General features: G+C 43.0%; 2 protein-coding genes across 3 annotated transcripts; one reads left to right on the plus strand and one right to left on the minus strand.

The window, feature by feature from the left end:
* Positions 1–153: 153 nt before the first annotated feature.
* Positions 154–9,618, plus strand: LOC110979378 (vacuolar protein sorting-associated protein 72 homolog). Of its 2 annotated transcripts, none has more exons than XM_022235126.2 (7): positions 154–235; positions 1,920–2,095; positions 3,556–3,705; positions 3,930–4,074; positions 5,079–5,273; positions 6,051–6,210; positions 7,849–9,618. In XM_022235126.2, exons 2-7 carry the CDS (start codon positions 1,979–1,981, stop codon positions 8,123–8,125), a joined length of 1,044 nt encoding a protein of 347 aa, XP_022090818.1. In that variant the 5' UTR covers positions 154–235; positions 1,920–1,978; the 3' UTR covers positions 8,126–9,618. The 2 variants fall into 2 exon arrangements, with proteins under 2 accessions (XP_022090818.1, XP_086996371.1); XM_087140245.1 differs by having other exon boundaries at positions 234–321.
* On the minus strand, positions 9,619–18,719 carry mns1 (meiosis specific nuclear structural 1). The gene is made up of 8 exons (XM_022235123.2): positions 18,489–18,719; positions 16,647–16,865; positions 15,977–16,207; positions 14,834–15,063; positions 13,711–13,927; positions 12,725–12,955; positions 11,745–12,005; positions 9,619–11,234 (listed from the first exon to the last, which is right to left on the minus strand). Exons 1-8 carry the CDS (start codon positions 18,489–18,491, stop codon positions 11,130–11,132), a joined length of 1,497 nt encoding a protein of 498 aa, XP_022090815.2. The 5' UTR covers positions 18,492–18,719; the 3' UTR covers positions 9,619–11,129.
* Between the last annotated feature and the right edge of the window lie 1,277 nt (positions 18,720–19,996).

The raw sequence follows: 19,996 nt of genomic DNA on the forward strand, positions 1-19,996 counted from the left end.
TATGATGAATTATCTTAGGATGTCGATATTTTACCTTTATTATGTCGTTATTCCGAGAAAAACATGTCAGGATCTCAACAAATCGGATGGCACGTTCAGAGCTCCGTAATTCAGGACCGGGAGGGATTACTGCAAAGTAATTGCGGATATATTGGATACGGCTGTTGGAGGCGCTGTTGCATTGTACCATTCATTGAACGTGAACACCGAAAGTGATTTCAGTTGTTGTGGGACGGTAAGTAATTATGTAAAGGGCAATGGTAATCGGAACGTCATGAATGCAATTGAAGTGAAGTGAATTCATGGCTAGGCTGTATGTAGGCAAGTGCACTTGTTCAGCTTTTCGAAAGCAAGCTAGGCCCGGTCATGCATGCCGGTCGCAACGTCGAGGTGGCCAGCTGTCCCTATCCCCGGCCCATGCATGCCATGACCCTCAGAACAGGCACGGGCATGACGGGGATCATATGCCTATGGTTTCTGATGTTAGGCTTACGCCCCAACTATAACTTCTGTCCCAACTGTAGTGCTGCAGTTGGGCTGGCCCAACTATTTTTTTTACCAATTTCTGTATTGAAACTGACAATCAGAAATGGGGTTCACTGTCGTCATGCATCCGTCCATGCTGTCGTGCTCCCACGAACAGGGCTGTGTATTACGAACCACAGCCAGTCATGACAGTTTTGGGGGGAAGGCTGTCCATCACCTGAAATCAAATTATTCAAAAAGGCAATTTGCGCTTGGACCATGATGAGGGAAGAAAAGACTAGCATGCATGATCCCGATTTTTGAAGCACCATAGGAGGGTGCTATTTGAAGTGGGTAAATTTGGGGTAAACTTACACGTACATGCAATACAGATATAGGTCCTCTTCTGATTGGAATGGAGTCAGTGTTTTTCATGGCGTGGGTCCAAGTTTGAAAGAGTGCCAGTTGGTTTGGGTCCGAGTTGACTAGAAACCTTCAGATTGTAGTCCTTTAGGGGTCACTTTCATCATGTTCATCAGATCATCAGTCTGATTGTGTGTATGCAGTAGAGGTGCAAATACCACCAACCCAGGTAAACTGATCGATGTACAAAAGAAAATGTTCTCACATCCAACTGGGATCTAGTCTTGGATATTTTAAAGCGATGACTCCTTCTGTCGTTAATGTTACATGTAGTTCGGATGAAATTTGTCACCTCTTGGCCATATTTCCTGGAAGAATTTTGTATATCATTTAACGTAACAGATTTTGGAAAGAATTTCATAAATGGGTATCACCTACTATTAGCCAGCTGAAAGCAATAAAATGTCAAGAAAAACAACAGCAGTGAAAATATTGAGGTACACATTCAGAGTTGATCAAGTGGCATCCTTGTGCAGAATTCTCTCCAAAAAATACTCAAACCCAGTAGCACCATCCAGTAGTGTCTAACATACCTCAACTAGTCTTATGAATGGAGTTGGTGTTTTCATTATTTCCTACCTTTGTGCTTCTGGAATTTGCCTTTAATACCAAGAGAGGGTTGAAATGCTAATGAATTATCAGATAACAGTTCTGCACACTGTTAATAACCATTGCCATGATTGCTTGAAGCTTGTCTTACAAACACCATGGACAATGTTCACCAAGGTTGAGTTTTTTCTATGCCTTGTTAACATTTGAAGTTATGGTTTAGTCAAACATTACAAAGATGCTGTCATTTGCTTGGACTTGGGTAATTTAGTGAGGTCAATATGCATTTGTAGTGTTTCTCCTTGAAAAAGTGTTGAATTTTCAAATCTTTTTCCCTGCCGATATAGCCTGATCTCCAGTACATGTACATTCCCTTGTCTTGCTCTTTGGTGACTTCTTCTACGACATAAACCTTTCTTGGGACATTAATTGAAATTACTCTTTAAATTCACAGCGCATATGTTTTTTCATTCTCTTTTCAGGAAAATACTTGTGTGGTCTGGCCACTTCTTTTGAACTCAGGAAATCTTGACTCTTCACCATGGCCCTTGCCCTGACGAGGGAGAAGAGAGCCAATGCGGGCAACCGCATGTCTCGGATGTTGCAAGAGGAGGAGCAAGACGAGTTCTACGCTACGACCTACGGTGGATTTGAAGAGGTGGGTGGTGCTCTGTGAGCTCAGTGCATCAACAAATGTCCCTTCTGATCACCCTTTGGTTTAAGCACACACTGCACTATGCGCACATATTTCTTCTAAGGTTGTGGGAGCAACACATATGTTGAATCATACACGGTTTAGGGACCAAAACGTTTTGTATGGGATGGGAATGAACTTTGATCTCCAAGACTCAGTCTTGACTTTCCTATTACCAAAGAAATTGTCCCCATAACCCAGTCACGGCCCGAGCAGACTCGTACATTGTACATGTATTTGTACACGGCCCGAGCAGACTCGTACGGTGTACATGTATTTGTACACGGCCCGAGCAGACTCGTACAGTGTACATGTATTTGTACACGGCCCGAGCAGACTCGTACATTGTACATGTATTTGTACGCCGTTTGATGGAGCATGCTCAAGCAATCCCACATAAGGTAGTCATGACCCACTCTGCAAAAATGAGTCTCAAGTCATCAGAGCCACTTTTTGAGTTTCAGTTTGTGTTGGATTGAGGCATTTAAGCTTTTGGGTTTCATGTATCATTCAGTTTGGTATGACAAAATTGGATGTTGTGGAGATGTTAAAGTGGAGGATTTAAGAAGATTCCTAGTGTGTAAACACAGTGCAAGATTCTTTCAAAGGCCGTTAAACTCAAAAGTGGCTCAGGTGATATGTGACCCATTTTTGCATAGCTGGTCACGACTATTTTCTGCTCCGTGTGGAATCTAGAGTTGCATATTTTATGCAGCATTAATGGTCCTTTGGTGAAAACTCACAGCCAGCACGCACAGGCTCATACATCTACCTGTATGATGTAGACAGCACTGAGTACACAGGACTAGTGACTGTTAGAATATGCCATTTCCACGCACTCAAGCACATGGCATGTTTGTGTGGACATTAATTGTACAGTTAAAGTAGCATTGCTGCACACTCTGATGCTCTGCAGTGTTTCTAGGGCCTTTTTTTTTTATTTCCGTAGCTCCAGTGATGTAATGCAGTGCTCAAATGGGACAAGATTTTAAAAATATACATCAGGACATGTCAATTGGGGAAATGATAATTTGTTAGATGCACTTTGAAGGGATCAATTTCTTGTTTTTTATCCAAAGTGACCAGTTCTGGTTGGTTCATAATTGGCAACTGATAATGCTTCTGTTTACTGCCCAGCACAAAGTCCTGCTTACCACCTTGCACGCCGTTGCATTATGCTGCATTCAGCAGGGTTTGGAGTTGTGAATAATTTGCTGGAAAGTTTGAATATTTTCATGCTTGAAATGCTTTCACAGCAAGGATGAGAACAAAGTAAAGACGGACCAGTTGCTCAACAATGCTCCTTAGAGTAGGCCGGTGCTGTAGTGAGCAAAAGAATAAAACTTGTAAATAATATTCTGAAGAAAGCTTTGTTTATCAACCAGTCAACAGTGCATTTATGACGATAAACAAATTTTTTATAGCAATCTGGAGATGAGGAATATTCCAGTGAAGAAAGTGAATCGGACGCCACCGACAGCGACATCAGCGATTCTGAGGATGACGAACCGGTCAGCGAGGACGAGGGCAACGAGAAGAAGAGACAGCGACGAACCGTTACCAAAGCATACAAGGTGTGTATGGGGAGCCAGAAAGATGGTTGGAATCCCACTTGTGTCTGGTCAGTGGTGTGTTCTCAAACTCTGACTTTTTTCGCCATTGAGTACCATAACAAATGGTTTCCCCATGCATGTTTACAAATGGTCATCAAGGCTGAGTCAATTTCAACCCAAACTAAAGTCAAGAACAGTTACAATGGCAGTAGTAAACACTACTGATTGTTGTGTATTTAAAACAGGAACCTGTCACAAAGCCCACCGCCAAGAAACCCAGCCAACCGCGTCCAAGTGTCACCACTTCCAAGCCCAAGGAAAAAGAGAAAGCAACCAAGCCGCCCCCTGCGGCATCCCAAACCGAGTCAAATGCCAAAGATGAAGGCAGCTGTGAGTTCAGTGCAAGATTTGCACAACCCATTCCCCCTCCTACTCTAACGTTGAATTTGATCTGTTGAACTTAGTTTGGGTGCAATTCTGTACCTGAGATGCAACTCCATAACCCCTTGTGGATTGGATTATATTAGCTGAAATTTTAATTTTTGTTTAAGGCAAAATGTACCATCCAATAACGCGCTGCAAATATTGACTCGTTAGAGTCACTTGTACAGTTTTTCTTTCCTTATATTTTGCAACACTCCTATATACTCAGTTGGTCTGCCACAGCTCAACATTTGCCATCACAACAGGCCAAGTTGAAGTTCAAGCACACGGTCTGCTTCCACAGACTTCTTGGACTTTCTGTTTGTGTGTATACAAAATAAATGGACATTAGCATATGCCCATCCGCCAGAGGAGATTCCGAGTACTGACAGTGGTTCACTCTGTCAGTTATTTCTATGTATATAGATGGTCATAAATTTTACACCATAGAGCGCTAACTTCTAATCCTCCGCGCAGAGAAAATTTGACGCCGTCCTGTTGTGGAGACATTTTGAATCCATCTATATGCTTATGCTATTCAAAATCAGATACAATGAATATCAAATTACGTACTCTGGACACGGCGTGCGTCGAGTACCATTACAATCTAACTTAAAAAGGTTGTGGTAAAATTATCTGCAGTGCATACGTGCTCACGCTTCTGTTGTTTATGCAGAGCACAATGAAACGTTCATTTACGGATTGCGCGTACAAATACCTGTACAAAATCTGTGCAAAATTTCGAGACATGAGTCAGTGCTCTGGTTTTCTTATATACATGTAGCGCTACGGTTTCCACATCCTCCAGCACAAACTGGCTAATGTTGGTCGTGATAGGGTCCTTTCTTTTCAAATACCGAGACTAAAGATCTGTTTGATAACTTGGAGTAGGATGTTTGATGAGCAGTGGCCTCCATCTCTTCACTCCTTTCATCCATCCCCGCCCCCTTTCTTTGAAAAACAATTTGCAGTGCGTAAGTCAAGCCGAAGGTCAACCGTTCTGAAGGGCACTGAGTTTCAGATCCGGTTGAAGGAAAGGGAGGAGCGTGCAGAAATCAATCGCTTATCGATTGCCAATCGCTACAAGCCTGAGGTGCGGAGATTGACACAGGAAGAGCTGCTTGAGGAGGCAGCGTTGACAGAGGAGAAGAACCTGATATCATTACGTGAGTATTTATTTACCTCGACTTGGAGCTGATCATGTGATCATGCAACAGGTGCACAAAGTTGTGGGTTCCATTTTGCATTGGACAGTCAACAACAACAGAACTGACCACTAATCTGGAGACTTCGGAAGCATCACCTATTAGTAACATTGTCACATCTTGGCTGGCAGGCTTGGACTCACAGGCTCTTTTGCCTTAAAATAGTTGATGTGTTGGATCTTGTAACTTTAAGCAGGCTTCCTTCTCTTTGTGACAATTGTTGTACATGTATGTTGTGTTTAGCAGAGTTTGTAGCCCATTTTTGCAGAAGAGTAAAGGTTAAAAATGCAGTGATCTTATAGATGTTGTATGGTAAAGGCATTCAGCGACAGTGCTTTCGTGGCATTTCACTTTTGCCGGCCTGGGTCCAAATCCCACCCATAGAAATGTGTATATTAGTGTTTCAGTCTTTCCCTTGTGTTAGCCCCTTTCCATTTTAGAGCATTCAATTTTTTGGAAAAGACACAGCCTAAATGGAAGAAAAACCCACTTTTTTCCAAATACTTCCCGGAAGAGCCAAGTCATTTTTCATACAATTGCCATTACATGGAAGGACCTTCAGCATGCCCATTTTTTTCCAAATTGTACGAGTAGGGAGAACACCTAAACTTAATAGTGAGATCTACTAAGAAGTCGGCTCCTCAAATGGGTTCTCAAAGTTCTGAAAATTTGGAAAAAACAGGTGCATTGTTCAACTGCATGCTGGTAATGAGTACAATTTCTCTTTTAACCCTTCAGAAATGTACAACAAACTGGAAGCTGAAAAGAAAAAGACCAAGTTTCACAAGAAGGCCTTCAAGGGGCCGTTCATCCGCTTCCACTCCATGACAATGCCAGATGTTGTCAAGGATAAAGTCCCCAAGAGTAGAAGTCCCGGAGAAGAGAATGCTGTAGAAAGGTAGGAAGTCATACTCGCAGACTCCTCAGTTTGATTGGCTGGATTCGTAATAGGCCTGCTGTTGACGCTATGTTTGTTGGCCAAGATGGCAGAATGTAGGAGAGGCAAATCAGACACTGAGTGGAGCTCATTGAGTTTATTTTAAGAAACCATTTTCAGTAGCATTTTTATACAAATCTGACAGAACCAGGTTTTTGCAATAATGACACATTTACGAATAACGATAAGTTAACGTTTATTTTGTCCCATGCAAGTGTGCCACTAAAATTTAACGTAAAGTTTTTTCACATTGTTAGCTACCCTTGCTCCCGGAAAAAGTGCACATTTTGTGGAATGTGAAAGTTAGGTAGTTCTCCTTAAAACAACACAAAACTCACAAAAACTCCACCCACATGGCGCAGCTTAAAACCTTAAAACTAAGTGGACTTTCCACCATGCAAACCTGTAAATCTTGTCTGTTGCCTCTTATTTTGCACAACCTTGCTGTGCGCAACTACTATCTTCATCTGTGTCATTTTTCCTCTTTCGTACTAATTGCTGACCACATCTGTAATTTGAATTGCCCCGCTTGTGTTCAGTTAAAGGGGATGGACCGTGCTGGGAAGATTTCTTGTAAAATATGCATGAACACAGAAAACAAACATATAGATAACAAGAAAACACATCTGCATAATTTCAAAATGCGTGGAAATGTTTTAAAATTATTGTTTTCACGACCCTATTTCACTCCCTTCTGGGAGCAAAAGCTAAACAACAGCCATCGGGTAACAGAAGGTTGTCTGAGAAAATTCCCAAGATTTGTGACATCATAGGACGGAGTCCTTTATCCGGCGACTGTTTACTGTTATGCAGTGGCGTGTTCATAATGTACATGTGGGAGCGTTAGCGTGTGCAATCATGTCAGACTCAAGCGACAGTAATTCCAGCGTTGATGCTTTTTCCGATCATGAGAGCGATCAGATGTTCGTCTTATTCCTTTGACAAAGAAAGCGACATTGAAAGAGCTGATTAGGCACAAGAACCAGAATACACTCGGGAAGAGATTTTGCAACTCAGGGCTGTTGGCCAGGGGCATGGCGGCAACCTGAATCGACAACCAAACACTGACTGGTCACGATTTTTATTTTGTCCTGTACCGTTATGAAAATTTGTCTTTCTGAAAAGACGTAATTGTCCTACCATTGGCTATACAGTAGAAGTAGTTTTTGTCCATAGTTATAGGCTAGGCTCCTTCGTCAAAGTTGGTGTTCCATTGCAACAATTTTTTTAAGAAACAAAACCAACAAAAGACCATCACAAGACCATCACAAAATGAACATAAGACAAGCACAAGACCAACACAAAACCAACATAAGACCATCACAAAACCATCACAAGACTATACCAAGACCAACACAAAACATCCAGTATGGATTTAAGCCGCAAGGTACCAGATTTTGCCATTGTTTGTACCCTGTTTCTTGTGACTGGTTTTGTGACAGGACGTGTGTCTGGTCTGTTTGGTCATGTATCTGGTCTTGTGTAAAGCCTTGTGCCTGGTGTTGTGACCGGGCTCGTGACTTGTCTCGTAACTGGTCTGGTGTCTGGCCTTGTGACAGGCTTGACTACATTATTAATGATAGTGTCCTTCTTCTGCAGCCAAAATGACACACAGCCGCTCCAACCCACCCAGCGCTGCTCACGGAACTTCATTACCTTCAGCGAAGAGGCCAGCTTCAAGGAGTGCTTCCCCAAGACCAAGAGCCGCCCTCCCACCAAACCCCTCTGCCCGGTCACACGGCAACGGGCCATGTACCTGGACCCCATCACAAACATTCCCTACGCCAACAAGGAGGCCTTCAAGATCATCCGGGATGCCTACGAGAGCGAGCTGGAGTCACAGAGCGACAGCAAGAAGCGGAAAGTCCAGAAGTGAATTGATTGGAACCTCCTGCAAAATGTTTTGTCTTGTAGAGGTTCAAGCCTATGACCTGTGACTTACCATGAGGAATCAGCAAAGTGGTCATCACTTTTGACATCATTATGAATGAATGCATCAGTCTGGTACATAACGAGTCAGTAGCCAGATGTGGCTTCACACTGCCTTCAGACAGATACAGCAGCTTTCATAAACTGATTTGCTTTAGTGATCAGTGGGCTTTCTGTGTCTGTAAACCCCCACATGCAGTGTTGATGGTCAGGTGTGATAGACCAGCATAGGTGCTTTCATCACCCATCGCACAGCCTTCAACATTTTTGTGCATATCCATGACCTCTGACGCATCAGAAAGTTTTTGCCAAACCTGTATAAAAGGAATCATGAGATGTATTTTTTTTGCGTTGGGGAGATGTTAATTTTATATAACAGGTTTGCCCTTACCCAACGTAAATTAATAAGCACTGTATGCTCAGTGCTTGTCCGAGAACTATTTTCAAGATGTATTTTTTTTTTTTTTTTTTTAAATCTTGAAAATAGTTCGCGGTACCCGCTGCTTCATTTGACTCGGACCGGCCAGCCGACCCCGGCAAGCTCGGTGGTCGAGTGGTTAAGACATCTGCACTAGTAAGCAGGAGGTCGTGGGTTCGAGTCCCACCCGAGTAAGCTTGTGAGGTTTTTTCGCAAGCTTTCGGACAAGCACTGAGCATACAGTGCTTATTAATATACGTTGGGTAAGGGCAAAACCTGTTATATAAAATTAACATCTCCCCAACGCAAAAAAAAAAAAAAAAATTACATCTTGAAAATAGTTTGCGGTACCCGCTGCTTCATTTGACTCGGACCGGCCAGCCGACCCCGGCAAGCTCGGTGGTCGAGTGGTTAAGACATCTGCACTAGTAAGCAGGAGGTCGTGGGTTCGAGTCCCACCCGAGTAAGCTTGTGAGGTTTTTTCGCAAGCTCTCGGACAAGCACTGAGCATACAGTGCTTATTAATATACGTTGGGTAAGGGCAAAACCTGTTATATAAAAGGAATCATGAGACCTTTCACGCATGCTTTGTTTACTTCCTCAAGCTTTTTGATGACACTGAAAATAATAATTGACTTGATGCAGAGAATGTCGTATGATGCTGTATGACTTCTAATATCCGAGCATGGAACGCACAGTGTTTGTACGCACATAATGGCTCCATAGTCGTCAAGACTGAATAGTATTAAGGGAACGAATTCATCACGTGGACAACATAGTCTCCTGAATATGGGGCTGGCCAGGGTGCTGATGTGCTTACACTTGCTATCACCTGCACGTGTACACGTCTCTGCTAGGGTGCTGGCCACTCACCACCCTCCATCTTTCTTGGACTGGAACTAGCCCATGAACCTGTCCAGTGTTAAATGACAATGTTATCTGAGGACAAGGTCAGATTTGTTTCTGTGCCAAAGTTTGTAGCCTCGAGGCTTGAATAAAATTAAGTGCAGCCACGAACAAAATACAGACAAATGCTTTTGCACTTTTTTAATGTCTCAAGAGCATTATGTATATACATGGACTACTTTTTATCGAAAACTGTGAACAGCGCAAATAAATTCACTTGTACAAGAAAAGAAACTTGGTCATAGTCACTGACATTACCTTTATGGTATGCACCCACACCGTTCTCTTCGAGTTCTTCCAAGTGTGAATCTTAACACACTAAGCCTACTTGTATAATTGCCAAAGGATATTAATGGTAGTTGCCAAGTGCATGTGGTATGCACTGTGCACATCGATCCAATCTAATACTATGTACATAGAATTCCCACTACTCTTCCGTACTACTCTTCCTTTACATGGCCACACAAACACATTAATTTATTTATAAATTGGACCTCAGAATTTTGGAACATTTTACATTTTATTGCTGTAAATTTATGTACAGGGTGTCCTCACATGAAAAATGGTGTCAAAATCATTCCCTTGATGTCTGAACAATGCAAATCCCTATCAGATAGGAGTGTACAATCAACTCTTGTTACATGTAGAACAAAGTTGCCGGGATTCATCACATCAATTCCTTACAACGAGGACTTATTTTATAAACGGTGTGGAAAAACAGAGAAACATAAGAATTCAAGAAATGGAGATAAGCAGAATTTGCTCTTTATGACAGTATTTTGTGTTCTTAAAATCGAGTGTTCCTTATCTTAAGTGTTGACTGTATACCGCAGGTATTTCACTTTACAATGTCGACAGGGAATACAAAATGCCCATGAAAGACTTAATGCTGTCCAAATTAATCACACATGTGCACATATGCCCAGAGACTACAAAATGACATGCAACACTAAAGATGTACTCCGGCACCCATTACAGCAGCCCATGAGTACGCCACATTTTTCCCTCCGTGTGGATGGCTAACGAAGAATACGGTCCGACAATGTCAATGGAGTCGGAGATGGCCTTCAGGAGTCCTCCAACCACCTTCAGAGCCTTTTAAACATGTAGTTTGTTATCATGATGCCGTGTCCAATCAGTGAAGATGTGTGCGTAACCTAGGTTTGTGTTTAATAGGGGATGCTTACATTTTTTCATGACAGGTATGAATGCTTGTAAAATGACTTTTATCCTTTTCGAATATGAGTTTCTTTATTCAAGGCTCACATGTAGATGAGAACAAAGAGACAAGGAGTGTGACTGACAATATTTGGTAATTATAAATAAATGAAAGTGGCAACATCAATATGCATTTTCAAGCAACTTGAAACTGCAAACATTGCCGTTTATATCTGCTTGGTCAGCTGATGTTGAAAATACCAGTGGGAGTCCCGCCTTGAGGGTTAGTGCCTGTTAATGTGTCCAAGAGAGTTTGTTGACCAAATAGAAGAGAATTTTGTTTCACCTCTAAGAAAATAAAAGCAAAGACCCAAACAAACATACAGCCACAAAAAAATGATGCAACCAGTGACATGTTTGGTTTATAAGACAACCTTCTGAAGCACTGAATTCAATTTGGACATGTTCTTTACTCCCATCCTCCATCCTCGAAGAAGTCCCGTTGTCTCTCCGTGTACCGCCGCTTGAACTCGTCATCGAACAATTCAAGATCCTGCTCGTCTCTGATGACGCCCTGTAAAATATGACAAACTCTTACTCACTCAAAGCTACAGGACGCTACTGCAGGCTCAAGGAAATTAGAGCATTGTTGCCCCTTAATACCTTCAACTACGAGGAGTGTGCCGCTGGGTTCCTACAAAGAGGACAAAGGCTGTAGCTTGTTCCAATCCAGAACATTTGCTGTTCCTTAAAAACAAACGCTGTGTCTTGAATAGCAACAGTGGCCTTCTATATGTGAGCAAACCATCTTCGAAATGGTGCGCTTCTCACTGAAACACTACTCATTCCTGCCCGGGACACACAGTATTCCAGTGAAGAGCATTCCAGGCTGAACAGGGATGTTCCAACTTTTAAGGTGCTTCCTAAAGGCCAGTTCATACTTCATGCAATAGTGAAAACGAAGCATTTCCAGCACGGATATTTCATCTGACGTCATAATTTTCCATTCATATTCACTTTTGCACCAAGTACGAACTAGCCTTAAGGGTTGCAACATGGGGAAAAGCCGTGACGGGGGGCCTACCTTGGGCAGGTATCCAAGCAGCTTGGAGGCGTGCTCCTTCAGCAGCTTCTGCCGCTCCTCCTCGATGATCTCCTGCCGCAGCCTCTCCAGCATCTCCTCCTCCTGCCGGCTGGCCAGCTCCCGCTGCCGGTCGGCGGCAAACTGGGCCCGCCGCTCCTCAATCAGCTTCTCCACCGCCCGCTTGTGCTGCAGCTGGGCCATGCGGCGCTTCTGGGCGTTCATCTGCTCTATGCGGTCGTCCTCGGCAAACTTGGCCAGCATCTAGGCAGGGGATGGAATGAGAAAGTCAGGGGTTATGCGAGAGTTGCTTACAAACTGATTCTTGTGAACATCACAAGATAGTAAGACCGGTGCTAAAAGGTTGACTGAAAATTTGATTAAAAGCCCCTTTCACACATTAAATAATAAAGAACTGATTTGTCAACATTAAGCTCTTGCAAACATCAATACAGTCCAATGCTGTCACATTTGGTACAAATTTGGTACCCTCCCCTCTGAATGAAACTGAACAGTAAGAACTGATTTGCCAAAGCGAGTCCATAACAAATAGAGCAAAAGACTGATGTGACAGAATTTAATATAAATTTGAAACCTGCCACAATGTAAAAATAAAAGGGACTTAATTGCTGCACTCAAGACCAGAAGTTCCTTTGTTTGGAAAACTGATGAGCACTGTTTCTTTAAGAGTAAGTAGTTCCTATCTATACAAAAGAAGAAGACTTAAAATCAGCAGTTTCAGACCTGACCGACAAAAGGTTGAGACCTCCATAGAGAATCTGCACTGACATGAAATTTTGACTTCAACAAAGGACCAAGACTTGCGGACCAAAGCAAAGCTTACAAAACTTGATTTGAGGGCCTGAGTTGAAACTACAGGCCTGACTTGCAGCCTGAGCACTGTGAATTGAAACCTCCTAGCAGCATTGCAATGAAAGCTCCTTCCTGAACCAGCAGCCTTGTTAAGAAGACCCGTCACCCACCTGCTTCTTGAACTCTTCCTCCTCTTCCTTCTCAGCCTGCTTCCGCAGCTCCTTGAGCATCAGCTCTTCCCGGCGCGACTGCTGCAGGTCCAGCCGCTGCCTCAACCGTCTCTCGATCTCTGCCTGCATCTTCTGGATCTCAGCCTCCTCCTGCTCCTCCAGGTACAGCTGTTGCCGGATGTTGGCCATCTCCTCTTCCGCAGCCCGCTTCTGGGCAATCTCTTCGCTAAGCTGTAAGGAAGGAAACCATAAATAGGTAAACAAATACTTCTCTTTAATCTTGGATAATACCCAATATAAAACAAACAATGCTTGCACCAACCATGATGGAAATCCTGTAGCTCTTATTTAACACCTTAACACTGTTAATCCTATCTGATGTCTAAATCTTCCTTTTCTCTTGCTGTCTGCCTGACAAGACCGGGAACCGGGTACCCTTTAACGGGCAGGTACCCGGGGTACCTATAATTTTGTGAGGTGAGGGTATAACTTTCCCAAAGTGTCACAATGATGTATCTCTAACGTAGATGACAGAGAACTGTCTGCACAGGGTCTCAAAAGATGATTTATCCAGATTAATTTTCAACAGTTTTTCGGCAGGTAATCAATAGAGAAGGGTGCATGCCTTTCTTAAATGCTGGATCAAAAGTTCCCAAAAGTAGTTTCAGGTAATACGTTCAAGAAAATGGAGTCAGGTACCTGTAACCAATGGTCAGGATTTGGGTACCCAAGTTCTCTGCACAGCCCTACACACCTGTTTCACTAAAAAGACTACTCTTCACACTGTGAAGACCTACCCATGAATTTTGGAGCAAAAATGGATTTTAATCTCCAGTTGTTACAACCCTCTCTCCGTATACAGTGCTGCCTATGGCCCAGAAGACTCCCCAATTTAGTCGCACCACAAACCACGCCCATCCCCCAAGCCTCCTCTATACTTGTCATATCATCACCCCAGGCGAAGCCCCCCATGAGAGATTACTTACACTCTTCTGTACAGCCGCCTTGGCCTCCTCCTGGGCTCTCTTGCTTTCCATCCTCTCCTCCTCTCGCATCTGCTGCATGCTGGCAAACTCCAGGATGCGCCGGTTCTCCTCCTCCATGCGCTCCTTCTCCTTCTGCTTCCAGTCCTCCCGGGCTGCCTTGAACTCGGTGATGTATTGCTGCGTGGCCCGCTGCTTCATCAGGTACAACTCCCGCTCCCTGTTGCAGCAGAGATGAGCACCGACATGAGCGTCAAACAAAGCCCAACCATACGACACTTAAAGTGCAGAACCACACAAGATTTCCACTGGATCCTGTTTATCTCAACAGGGAATAAAATACATTTTGTTCAAGCTGCTTCATACAGTTGATTCACAGCTCTTCAGAGTTGACCTGGACTTCACAGTTAGGTTCATCAACACCTGGTATCAAAAACTGGTATCAAACCTGGCTAGCAGCTGAGACGTGTTTCACACAATCACGTCAAAACCCTGAGCATGGTATCCTCGATAGGTGAGTTACAAAGCAGATAAACCATTGCATGCTAAATCTCTTTGTGCTAAGACTAAGAGTTATAAACATACATGTACCTCTGACTCTTCTCAGATGAATGAGAATGCGCATTTAGCTGCCACAAAACTACGTAAAGATCTGAGTAAAGACCCGAGTAAAGATCTTAACCAGCGGCCCATTGAAACCATCACACACAATAATAAAATGTGCTGTATGATGTTAATAACAAAATGGAGACAAATAAACGAAAGCCAGTAAACAGTGACTGAACCACATGTAATCTTGAAATGTATCCAATCAAGGAATCTCTAATGCTTTGTGAATTGAACGGCAGGACAACGTAGTTTCTGCGTAAAACTAGAACTGATGGGTAGACAGTATCTAAACAAGGTACATGGAACTTGCTTAATAATGGTACTTGAAAGGTAATTGAAGCTATTTACACATGTGGGAAAATTTGAAAATGGGGTTAAGTAGGTTTGTTGGTTTGAAGTTTAAACAAAAGTACAGTCGCGTGTTGATTAAATATCCCTGGTTATTCTCCAACCCACATCTCTGCCGATTAGTTTAGTACAGTGCACAGAGCAACGCCCAGAGTAAGCACTACACTACCTCTCATCTTCCTCGTGAATCTTGCGCACAATCTCGTCGATCATGAGTTTCTCCTTCAGGAACTCCTCGTAGTCTTCCTGTTTCTTCTTCTCCTGCTCCTCCAGCTGCTTCTCCAGCTCCTGGTGGTAGCGCACTTTCTCGTGGTACTGCTCCTCCATCTTGCGCCGGTCCTCGTCCTCGGCACGGGCCGACTCCTCCTTCATCATCCGGGCGATGTCAGCATCTCGTGCCTGCACAAGAACGGTCAGGCGATGAGAACATTTGAACACTGCCCCAATATTGCTCACACGGATTTTTGAGTCTGAGACCAGCCAATACATTGTCTGCCAGGACGAACGAATGGGCGGTGGGATCAACTCATCTTTACAGGAATCTTAATACTGACCTCATATTCACATAGGCAAGAGTGCAGGAATCTTAATACTGACCTCATATTCACATAGGCAAGAGTGCAGGAATCTTAATACTGACCTCATATTCACATAGGCAAGAGCGCAGGAATCTTAATACTGACCTCATTTTCACATAAGTGAGAGGATAGATAATCATTCCATTAAAACAACTGCTTGTATTTTAAAAACTTAGCCCATGTCCAAATGTTACAGCTGTGGCTGGTAGAAACATGTGTACATGTACCTAAGAAGCCACTGGCTTGAAGGTCAAAGCCACTTTCCACATACACGCATTGCACCAAGCCACAGCCAATTGATTTAGACACAGCCATATTGCCACTTGTAATCTGTCCCGAGGCCTATTGAGGATGGTCGGTGTAATTAGGACTGGAAACACAGAGAAGTGAAATCAATGCATTTTCATGCTCTCAACTGTGTTGGGAGTATAAATTAGCAGTTTCACTTGAGAGTGAAGACTGAAGCGTCAAGGTCTGAATCTAGCTCTTTATGGCCTCACTCATCTTTCATGCAGGATCTTAATGAGGTCACCTGCCCTGTGGAAACCATTTGGTTTATATCATCGCTTACATAAAATAAGTTTTAAGAAGCAGTAGACCTTAATTATATAACCTCTGGGGATGACTAGTCTACTGTGCATTCCAGAAACCTGGCCGATGAAACTGAATGTTCAAATACATGTAAGAACAGACACCATCATCAGGCCAGATGACTTCTCATCTTTGGCGCCTACCGTCTTCTCATACTTGACGGCTTCCTTCTCGGCGATTTGGGCGTGGCGTTCCCGGTTCATATAGCCAGCCTTGAGGGCCCTCTCCAGCTCCCTCAGCTCCACGCTGTTCTCCCGGATCTGCTGGCGGATCAGATGGTCCCGCTTCTCCTGCAGCTTCATCTGCTCCATGGTCCTGGCCATCTGCTCCTCCAGCTGCATCTGCTGCTCTCGCTGCGTCCTCATCTGCTGGGCCTGTTTGCAGGAGAGCATCCCAAAAAAAGAAACACTGACTCCGATATTTATCTCAAAAGTCACTCTGGCAAGTTGTGACTTGTTCTCATCAGTTCATGGAGTGGGTCACATATTTAATAATAAGATGACAGCATTTACAAGGCGCACAATATCTCACACTGTCTGTAATTCCAAGGTGCTAATATCCTCGCACATTGGGCTCGCAACATCTGAACATTCCCGACACCATTACAGTTCCCTGGGGAGTATACTTGCCTGATGCTGTTACATCAGGCCCAAACAGGTAAATTATGGGGAGAGGCACGCAGGCATAAAGTGACTTGCCCAAGATCACAACATGCTGCCACCAGCAGGATTCGAACCCTTGACCCTATGATCAGAAGCTAAAAACCCTAACCACTGAGCCCCATGCCACAGACTGGCACATTACATTACCTACCCTGGCTGTGTTCTCCAGCATCTCCCGTTCCATCTGCTCCTTCTGCATCTGTCGGATGTATCTCTTGGTCTCCACCCGCTCTTCACTGGCCATGTTGGCCTCAAACAGCTTCTCCTGGTGCAGGCGCTTGACGTGGTCCTGCCGGACCTCCTCCTTCCGCCGGTTCTCAGTCTGCTGGCGCTCCTGCTGGGCGTGGGTCAGGTTGCGTCTAACCATTGCCTGTGTGAAGGGATTTCAGATCAAGTTGCATCGTTGGGGCACATTGGCATTCAGTAACCATTGCAGCGCCCGGGTATGGGCATGCCAGTTTCTTCTTGGAAGAACGCTATAGGTTTGCTAATCTTAAATATCAAATGTTTATCTAGAATTATTTATCTATTGCTTTTTTTTTCAAAATTGCATATAATGGTGAACTGCCAAAGACTGGGATTTTGTTTAACAAATATTTTCAAAAATATACGTAGGGCCTAGGACTATAAAGACTTGAGAGATAAGACAAGTTCCCCGTCTGTGTAATAAATCTCTCTGGTTCCCAGACCAAAGAGATCCCGACTGTGTTCAGCATTGGTCAAACGATCGGGACTTAATCGCTGTAGAAAATGAATGGCCGATGTGAAGACGACCAAATTGAAACTCGAATTTCACGGACTTCTACAAACTAAAAATCGCCCATATTAATACATCAATGGTCAAATGTGGTGAATAGGCCATCCGTGCAAAATGGGATTCATGGAAGGCATTTTCGCAGAGTCTCCACATTTTGGGTGGACTGTTGTGGGGATAAGGATATGGAGGTCGTGGGCGAAACTCAACCCTGCTCTGAAAAACTGTAGTGTGAGTGGATTCACCATAGAGTAAATATAAAAACTACAGCACTGACTTATGTACAAAGTGATGCCTGCTGGGCGCATCCATGTTTGTGCACAAACCTACGGAAAACTCAAAATTCTATGGCTTTGGTGTCAGTATTCTAAAGCGATATGTCAACAAAGCCGATACGCAAAGAACCTGAACACACAATCAGTACATGAGCGTTTCATTTTGCTCAGTGTCAAAAAACACAAATGCGTGAGCATGTGCGCTGCACATAAATTTTGCCATGAGGTCTTTTAATCAGATTTCGTCGGTGCCCGATGTGCACGACAGCCACCACTCCAGAGCAGTCAACTCACTTAACTCTGACTGAATTAAGGGAAAACTTTTTTATTTAGCTGAACTTTATTATTGAAAGACAGCCATCGAAAGACATGCATACAAAATCAGACAACCTTGCTCGAATGTTAGGGAAACATTCGTTTTGAAATAATCAGCTATAGATGCCCCAACATTCACGCTTGTTGGACTTAAGCATTGTATTAAGAATACATAGGCCTAGGTCTAATTCGATATCTATTCTATCTGATTTTGAATGTTCTACAAGCACACACATGAATTCAAAATATCTGCGCCCAGGACGGCATCAAATTTTCTCCGCACAGAGAATGAGAAGATAATGCTCAATAGCTCTATGGATGGGGTTCACACAGTAAAATTGAGTTCAACCCGGGCCGGTAGGCATGGTAGGTGAGAAGGCCTAGTGTGAAAAGCCCATTGGAATTTCATTAAATTGGCCCCATTTACACAGCATGGATCACAATTTCTAAATTTTTTCATCTCTGATTTAGTTTTTATTCTCAGTTATTGTGTCAGTGTAACTTTTATCAACGGGCTGCCTGGCTCAAGACTGTGTGGACCAGTCCCATGTTATGAAAGTGCCATTGAGACTTTTTGCACAAACCCAATAACCAAACGAAAACCCTGCTTGAACACTTTTCATTAAATTCCATTATTACTTACGCTTACCATGGCTATTGCCTTATTGCGGACAACTTGGGGTAAGTTTGACCTTCTCGTAATTTACAGTTTAGCGATGAATGAAGGTTCTCTCTCAGTGGACGTCCTGAGCAAGCAATGTAATTTGTATTATTGTAAAAGCCGGTTTCAAGCAATCGCTGAGCTGAGTTCATTTGCGATGTGTGCAAAGGAGCTTGCATCTGAATGGCCCGCTGGTACGCGAATGTGATTTACACGTTGTTGTTATGAATGTAACCAAGTGAATATTCAAATCACGGGATTTCTCGCGAGAATTACCAAATTCTACTGACCACTGCTGTGTACAGCTATGGCTGTACAGTACTTTGTTACGTGACAATGCAATGACAGCAAACTGAGCCGTAGCCACAAATGGAAAATATTTTGAACTAAACAACAGGGCTTAACCTCCTTGAACTAAACCAAGTGAGAAAATATTCTGTTGCAAAACATCTTGAATAATAAAACACTTTATAATATGGATTTAGATTATTTCTTTTTATTTAAAATATATTTTAAAAAATAAGTCTTTCGTAACCATAGATATTTTGGAAGTGACTACTTGGTTTATTTCTCAAGGATGAGGCAGTATCACAACCGGGAAAGTGTACTTATGATAATTTATACTTACATCACATTTGGCAACGGCATATGCATCGCAGAAGATGAATTATGCAGTATCTGCCCTTCGGAAGGGCACTACACGTATGTACGATGTACATGTACATGTACATGTATAGTACATGTACTGTACATGTACAGTATATTGTTTTGTACACGTGCATGTAGAATATGTACATGTAAATGTATTATTTCGCTACCTTTGTGACATACATGGGGCGGAAGCAGACATCTGGGGGGGGGTCGGGGTCAGGCCTACCATTTTTTTTTGTAATGTTACAAAGCACACATAGAAAATACATTAAATTAATAAGTTGTTACTTGTGTACTCAGAAATAATAACTCTTAATGGATGTCATGTTTTATATTAATATTTAAATTTTCAACTTTTTTCTAATATTCGGGTGTCCGGGGGATTCGACCTGGGCCCAACATAGCCATCAAAAGTGACAAGTTCGTTATGTTCATGTATACGCTACGGGTAGGCTCTGATTAGTGAGTACTGCTGTCAACGAATGGCATCATCATGTGTTTTCATCATTACATCTTTAATATTTACATGTACATGTCATGTACACTGTTTCTCACGTGTGCTCTGAGTGGTGGTTTCATTCCACTTCCTGTGTTTGATTGTGAGCGCAATGTCTGTCGTAAATAGAAGGCCTACACCATAAACAGGATAATTCATATTGCTTCAAATTACGCGAAAAGGTTATTTTAAACAGAATTGGTCATTTCTACCCATATATTAACATTTAGACCCCACCAGAATCTTCCTGAAAGGCATATGACAAGTTGAAGTCTTCTCAGATATATCTGACTAAAACCATGTTACACGACGTTGTACTTGCGCCGCTGCGCCCCCAAATCGGCCTATT

Source organism: Acanthaster planci, linkage group LG08, assembly GCF_054643075.1.
Source record: "Acanthaster planci isolate LZ-2023a linkage group LG08, COTS_SCS, whole genome shotgun sequence".
NCBI classification, from domain to species: Eukaryota; Metazoa; Echinodermata; class Asteroidea; order Valvatida; family Acanthasteridae; genus Acanthaster; species Acanthaster planci.

Coding starts and splice junctions, on each gene's coding strand:
- LOC110979378 (XM_022235126.2), top strand. CDS start 1,979: ATGGCCCTTGCCCTGACGAGGGAGAAGAGAGCCAATGCGGGCAACCGC. Junction 4,075..5,078: donor TGCCAAAGATGAAGGCAGCT/GTGAGTTCAGTG, acceptor AACAATTTGCAG/TGCGTAAGTCAAGCCGAAGG. Junction 5,274..6,050: donor GAAGAACCTGATATCATTAC/GTGAGTATTTAT, acceptor TTAACCCTTCAG/AAATGTACAACAAACTGGAA.
- mns1 (XM_022235123.2), bottom strand. Junction 16,208..16,646: donor TGCTGGAGAACACAGCCAGG/GTAGGTAATGTA, acceptor TCCTGCAAACAG/GCCCAGCAGATGAGGACGCA. Junction 12,956..13,710: donor AGGCGGCTGTACAGAAGAGT/GTAAGTAATCTC, acceptor CCTTCCTTACAG/CTTAGCGAAGAGATTGCCCA.